Source organism: Akebia trifoliata, unplaced genomic scaffold (genome assembly GCF_017979445.1).
Source record: "Akebia trifoliata isolate Shusen 1 unplaced genomic scaffold, ASM1797944v1 Contig00131_ERROPOS169462, whole genome shotgun sequence".
NCBI lineage: Eukaryota > Viridiplantae > Streptophyta > Magnoliopsida > Ranunculales > Lardizabalaceae > Akebia > Akebia trifoliata.
The window spans coordinates 24,575-31,590 of NW_028236850.1; the positions used below are offsets into that span (position 1 = coordinate 24,575).

The 7,016-nt window shown below is 37.1% G+C and overlaps 1 protein-coding gene across 9 annotated transcripts in view; it reads right to left on the reverse strand.

The window, feature by feature from the left end:
- Positions 1-5,187, reverse strand: part of LOC147381935 (uncharacterized) — a 29,761-nt gene extending 24,574 nt beyond the window's left edge. For 5 of the 9 annotated variants that reach the window (XR_015174242.1, XR_015174243.1, XR_015174246.1 and 2 more), the window contains exon 1: positions 4,353-4,939. Coding sequence is in view for 3 of the 9 variants with exons in the window: in XM_086429780.1 (XP_086285906.1) it covers positions 4,353-4,413 (61 nt within the window). In the remaining 6 variants the exon portion in view is untranslated. The other 4 variants (XM_086429780.1, XR_015174241.1, XM_086429779.1 and 1 more) reach the window with 4 other exon arrangements.
- Between the last annotated feature and the right edge of the window lie 1,829 nt (positions 5,188-7,016).

The window sequence follows — 7,016 nt, forward strand, 5'->3', positions numbered from 1 at the left end:
GGGTGTTGGGTAGGGATTTCAATGTTACTAGGTTTACCCATGAGAAGAATAGGGGTTCTAGTATCTCTAAGGGCATGAGGGATTTCAATGAGTTTATTAATAGACATTGTCTGATGGACTTCCCTCTCTTGGGCAGACGTTTCACTTAGTCCAAAAACCAAGGCAACACGAGAATGTTCAGAATAGAAAGGTTTCTGATTGATAATGCGTGGGAGGAAAAGTTTTAGAATGTTATTCATACAGCTAATCCTAGCCCAGTCTCTGATCATACACCTATCTTCCTGGAAGCAGGATATGCGAGGAGATACCCCCTATTGTTCAGATTCGAAAACATGTGGTTAATGCAACCCAACTTCTTAGATCTCGCCAGTAATTGGTGGAATGAGTGCCCTTCTATAGGAAACCTTGGTTGGGTGTTTAAGAACAAGTTTAGGTTTTTAAAAGAAAAGTTGAAGGTGTGGAACAAAGAGGTCTTGAGGAGAATAAAAGTGAGAAATAAGGAGATCATGACTCAAATTGATATTTTGGACAATAAGAAGGAAGAAGGGAAGTTGAATGCTGAAGAAAGAGGTAAAAGAATGGGGTTGAAACTGGAATACCAAAGAACGACACTTATGGAAGAGATAAGTTGGAAACAAAAATCACGGGTCAAGTGGTTGAAAGAAGGGGATAATAACACAAAATTCTTCCACAAGATTGCCAACTTCCATAGAAGAAGTAATCAGCTTGATAAATTATCCATTAAGGATACCATAGTGACAAGAGAAGATGAGATTAGAGAAGGCGTGGTAAGCTACTATAAAGATCTGTATAAAGAAAAAGAACATTTAAGACCTCGCCCGGATAATCTAGAGTTTACTATGTTAAGTCAAGAAGACAGGGAGTGGTTGGACAGACATATTGGGGAGGAGGAAGTTAGATTAGTTCTGTTTTCAATGAGTGGGGATAAGGCTCCGGGGCCAGACGGATTTACTATGGAATTCTTCAAACATTGCTGGGAAATTGTCTCATTTGACTTCATGAAAGTCATCAAAGAATTGCAAGAGAAAAAATGCTTGGATTATAGCCTTAATAGCACTTTCGTGGCCTTGATCTCCAAAAGAGTTGGGGCGGATAAGTTAGGGGATTTTAGACCCATTAGTTTGATGAGCTCAATTTACAAAATTATATCAAAAGTGCTAGCTTCGTGGTTGAAAGTAGTCCTCCCTAAGCTTATTGGAGATGAGCAAGGGGCCCTCATTAGGGGTAGACAATTTCTAGATGGAGTGTTGATAGCCAATGAGTGTCTTGACTCAAGGATTAAGGACAAGAATAAGGGGATGATTGGGAAAATAGACCTACAAAAGGCTTATGATCATGTGAGTTGGGACTATTTGGAGTATATGATGGGGAGAATGGGCTTTGGGAAAAGGTGGATCAGTTGGATTATGAAATGTGTTACAACGATTTCCTACTCGATTCTTGTCAATGGTAGTCCAGCTGGCTTTTTTAGGGGGTCGAGAGGGTTAAGACAAGGAGATCCGCTCTCTCCGTTCTTGTTCCTTATTGTAGCAGAAACTTTGGGTAGATTGTTCATAAGAGCAGTGGAATTAGGAAAGCTTTCGGGGTTTAGGGTGAATGATGGCCCGTTGATTTCTCACTTGCAATTTGCGGATGATACATTGGTCTTCCTAGAGCATTCCAGGGATCAGGTGAGGGCGTGTCGAGTGTTATTGTGTTACTTTGAGACTATTTCTGGGTTACATATCAATCTGCAAAAGAGTAAACTTTTTTGGGTAGGAGATGTGAGTGATATTCATTTAATGGCTGCTATTTTGGGTTGTGGGCATGATACTTTACCCACGTCATATTTGAACTTACCTATGGGAGCACCCTATAAGAGTATAAAAATTTGGGAGGGGGTGACTAAGAAATTGGAAAAAAGATTGAGTACGTGGAAGGCCAAGTATCTGTCTAAAGGAGGGAGAGTAATCTTGATTAAAAGTACCTTGACTAGTATCTCAGTTTACTTTCTTTCTTTGTTCACGCTCCCTAGATCCATCGAAATCAGATTGGAAAGGCATATGAGAAATTTTTTGTGGAATGACAAGAATGGAAGAAGGAAGTATCACCTAGTCAGGTGGAAGGTTATCTGCAAACCTAAAAAGAACGGGGGACTAGGGATTAGGGGTCTTAGACTAGCGAATAGAGCACTTTTAGGGAAATGGTTGTGGAGGTTTGGGGAGGGAAGGGATAGTCTGTGGAAAAGGGTTATTAAGGCAAAGTATGGGGAAGAGGGACTAGGATGGTATAGTAACGGGGCGAAAGGTTTGTGTGGGTGTAGTGTCTTGAAGGGAATTCTTAAAGTGAGAGAGGCGTTTGAGAAAGTGATTAAATTCAAAGCGGGCATAGGCGATAAGATCAGATTCTGGGAAGACAGTTGGTGTGGCACATCGCCTCTAGCGGCTCAATTTCCGTCCTTGTATGCTTGTTCTCTGAAAAAAAATGAATCGATTCAGCAGTGTTTGAGACACAACGATACCACCTCTACTTGGGATTTGGGATTCAAGAGAAACTTTAATGATTGGGAGCTAACAGACGTAACATCTTTCCTTGATCTCCTGTATTTGCGTCTTCTCGATGAAAGGGTACAGGACAGGTAGGAATAGATGAGGGCTAAGGATTTGAGATTCTCAGTCAGTTCTTTCCATAAGTGGCTCAACCCTTATGCCGAGCGATCCTTCCTAAGATCCATTATTTGATCCAGTTCAGTTCCCTCTAAAATCTCCTTCTTTGTTTAGTTAGCCTCCCTTCAGAAAATTCTTACGATGGACAACTTGATTGTTCGGAGTTTGATCACACCTAATTGTTGTCCCCTATGTTTAAAAGATGGGGAGTCTGTCGATCATATTTTAATTCATTGTTCTTATTCTCATCACATTTGGTCAATGTTTCTTGGTCTTTTTTGCATTCATTGGGTGTTTCGTCGTAAGTTCTCCTTGTTGGTTGAAGGGTGGGCCAGTAATGTTTTCTCTTCAAGAAAAAGATTCCTTTGGGCTATTCTTCCCTCAGCTATTGCTTGGGGGGTGTGGAGTGAGAAATAACAGGGTGTTCAAGAATAAGATGAAAAGCGCTCACGGCAGTTTCTTCGAGATTTTGGGCCTCTTGTATCTTTGGTCAAAACAGAACATAGTTTTCAAGGGGACTTCTTTTGATGACTTTGTGTTTAGATGGAACTCTCTTTGTAATGATTGATGTTTTAGCTTTCCTTTGCTTTGTTGTTCTTTGAGAGGCCTTCTCGGCCTCCTTGTACTTTGTTTTCTCTCTTTTTCAATATATTACACTTATCAAAAAAAAAATCTCATAGAAGGAGACCTGGGTCAAAGGGGGCACATCATTAGTTTGAAAACAAAGGGGTATCTTTAATATTGACCAAATCTTGGGATTTCCCAAATAAGGGTTATTTTTAGTATTGACCAAATTGGAGGGGCATCTCTAAAATTCACCAACACAAGGGAGTTAATCAACTTTGCCGTTTTTTATGAACCCACTCGAACTGGTTTGTGGTTCAGCACTATATCAGCATACCCAGTAACACGGGCTAGTACATGCCAATTGATGCAGAGCAACCACCACGGGTTGATCCTGCACAAGTCTCGAAGATCAACTTCAGGAAGACTAACCAAAGGAGAAAAATCATCTACACTCAAATCAAACTACTCAACTCAACAATATAACTTCTCCATAATTTCATATTTACATCATGCAATGAACCTTATTTTTAGAGAACTCTAGCCCAAGTCTCTCTAAAAGTGAAAACAATGACTCATATAGGTAGACTACTCCTAAACGAATCCTATTTCAGAAAAGAAATAGAACACTTGAGAAATAAAACGCTAATTTAACCGACTCCATGAACTAGGTCTCTTTTTTGGTCAGCTTTCTTTTACTTCCTCCTATGCTGATTGCTGAGAGGGTTGCCACAACGTAACATGGGTGCATAGTCACTATGTTGGAATACGGGTTTAAAACAACAAGGGAAAACTTTGGAGAATGAAAAGAAATTAGAAAAAAAGAAAAAAAATTTATAAAATAAAAAATATATTAAAAATTATGCAAATAAAAAATCAACATCAAGACATTATCATCAAATATATTATTAATGAACCAAATCACAAACAACCCTAAGACCACAAAAATTAATCATGAGCCTGCATACTTTTTTTCTTTTTTTTGTGGGGGGGATGTTTAAAATGTAAAATGCCCTTAAGTGCTTCACCGATAGCAATGGAATTGTATCCAATCTCACTACCCTATAAGAAAGATGAAACTTAGTTTAAACAAATAAGAAAAAAACCGAACTTACTTGAAACTTGAAACATCGACACCAAACGGCGCCATTATGACCTCTGTAGGTCCCCAATCTCTCACCATTATCAGCAAACCATACCGTTGGAGTATGATCTTTTGCACAAGAGAAGAGAAGATCGCCTTCTCTGTTGCACTTCAGAAATGTCAGAGGCCTATCATCAGAATTGGCCTCATTGCTTTGCTCCTTAAAGATTCTGCAATACTCCACAAAAATCATATAAATGATAAATACATAGAAGAAGAACCCTAACCTAGAAAGGCCAGGGAGAACAAAACCTTAAGCTTAGAATCTGTAAAACCCTAAATCAGGAAGTAGATTAAAAATAACTGATTGCTACTTTCATGAACAAACAAGGATAAAATCTCAAACTCTCTTCGAAAAATAAATTATATGAGAAAAAAAAATTATTTTTTAAATTTTTTCCTGATTTTCAATGTCATCTTCAACCCTTGATTTTCAATTTGAAAACCAGTCATCTTCAATCACAATATTTTATCTAATTTCAACACTCAAACCTCAACGCAAAACCGAAAACCCTTTTGGGAGAAAAATAAAGGGTTTTTGGCTTGAGATTAGAGATGAGATTGAGAGGACTTAACTGGATAGCATGGGCGGAGATGATGGTCTCACAAGACCTAATTTGATGAGGGCAAAGGAAGAGAGAGAACCCAGAGAGGAGAGGAGTACAGCCTTATGGCTGTGTTTGTGAGACGGTATTACAATTAACCACCCTAGGGTCGGATTGGCTAAACGGCTGTTTTATTGTTCGTCTCACACGTTTTCAAATGTAATTAGAATTGTGTATCCCACATGAGAATAAAATCTGAGAAAGTGGAATTTCAACATAATGTCTCTCTCTCTCTCTCTCTTTCTCTTATCATACCGGTTTCATTTGAGAAACACTTTCCTCACTAATTTAGTAAGATTTTAAATATTACTAAGGGTCGTTGGGCTGACATGGATTACTACATTGACAATCCAACATTGTAGCATTCTAGATTTCATCGAAAAACTCATATTTAAATAAAAAAATCAACAAGAAAAATTTGTTTTGAACTTCATCAAGGTGTTAAATTGTACGGCTACCAAATTCCCAAATTTAAAATCAAAATTCAATGATGAAAAATAACTTCCAAATCCTTAAAATGTTGTCCTCTACATCCATGTGGTATCGTATCATATTTGTTTATGTTACAATGTGAAACTAAAAAATATTATTTTTTCACCTTGGATCAAGTTTTTTCTTAATTGTTTTTTAAAATTTGATAGATGCCATGAACTCTAAAGGGATGACATAATATTTTCCAACATGTTCCCCCCCCCCCCCCCCCTCTCCCAATATTTAATTTATGAAATTTAAAATTATAATTCAATGGTGAGAAATAACTCCATTTTTTTTTCAAAATTCTTAAAATTAATTTTGTCCTCTAAGTCCTTGTAACAACGAATCATATTATTCGGATGCCATAATATGAACTCATGATGCCTACTAAGATTTGAAATCTTACTAAATTAGTCAAAGTAACCTAGCTCATCTCCATTTTTCACACTAATCCATCCAAATTAAATCATTATTTTTAACCTTAAGATATCTTTAAGTGTCTCAAATATACTTAGTTGAGCTTCCGTTTCATTTTCATTTATTTATATATTTCAATTGTAATTTCAAATATACATATATATATATATATATATATAGGATCAGGTTCAAACGACAACCATTTCAACACACATATAGACAACGTGTTTTGTCTTATATAGGAAAAAATGTTTGGAATGGGCTGATTTTTTGTGAGGATGATCTCTGTGGTGAGGAGATCATCCTTGCCAAAAATCAGCTCATTATGAAACTTCTAGACCGTCCAATTTTTGTTGAAAAATTATAGACCGTCCAATTTTTGTAAATCAATTTTGATGGGGTTACAAGTTTTGGAATGGGATGATTTTTTGCCAGGATGATCCCCTCATCACAGAGATCATCCTCACAAAAAAATCAGCCCATTCCAAACATTTTTGCCCATATAAGACAAACACGTTGTCTATATGTGTGTCGCAAGAACCCGACCCATATATATATATAATATATATATATATATATATATATATGGGTCCCTTTCAGCAACAAACATTTTGGCAAACATTTTGACAAAACATTTTTCAAAACATGGGTTAGAGGTTTTGGAATGGGCTGATTTTTGGTGAGGATGATCTCTATGGTGAGGAGATCATCCTCATCAAAAATCAGCCCATTCCAAAACTTCTAACCCCATGTTTATAAGTTGGGAAATCGTGGACCGTCCATTTTTTGTAAGCCATTTTTGATGGGTAAGAGGTTTTGGAATGGGCTGATTTTTGGTGATGATGATCTCCTCACCGTAGAGATCATCCTCACCAAAAATCAGCCCATTCCAAAACCTCTAACCCATATTTTGAAAAATGTTTTGCCAAAATGTTTGTCAAAATGTTTGTTGCTGAACATTTCCCTATATATATATATATATTAGAAAGAATAGCATTACTGCTAATCCAATGAGATCCACCACTATTAGACAAAGAATATGTAGACTATACCCATATCAAGATTAGTGTCAGACAAATGGCATGGAAGCTAATATGCCAAGGATTTCCACTGCAATATCAAGGAAAATTATATTCAGGATATGTA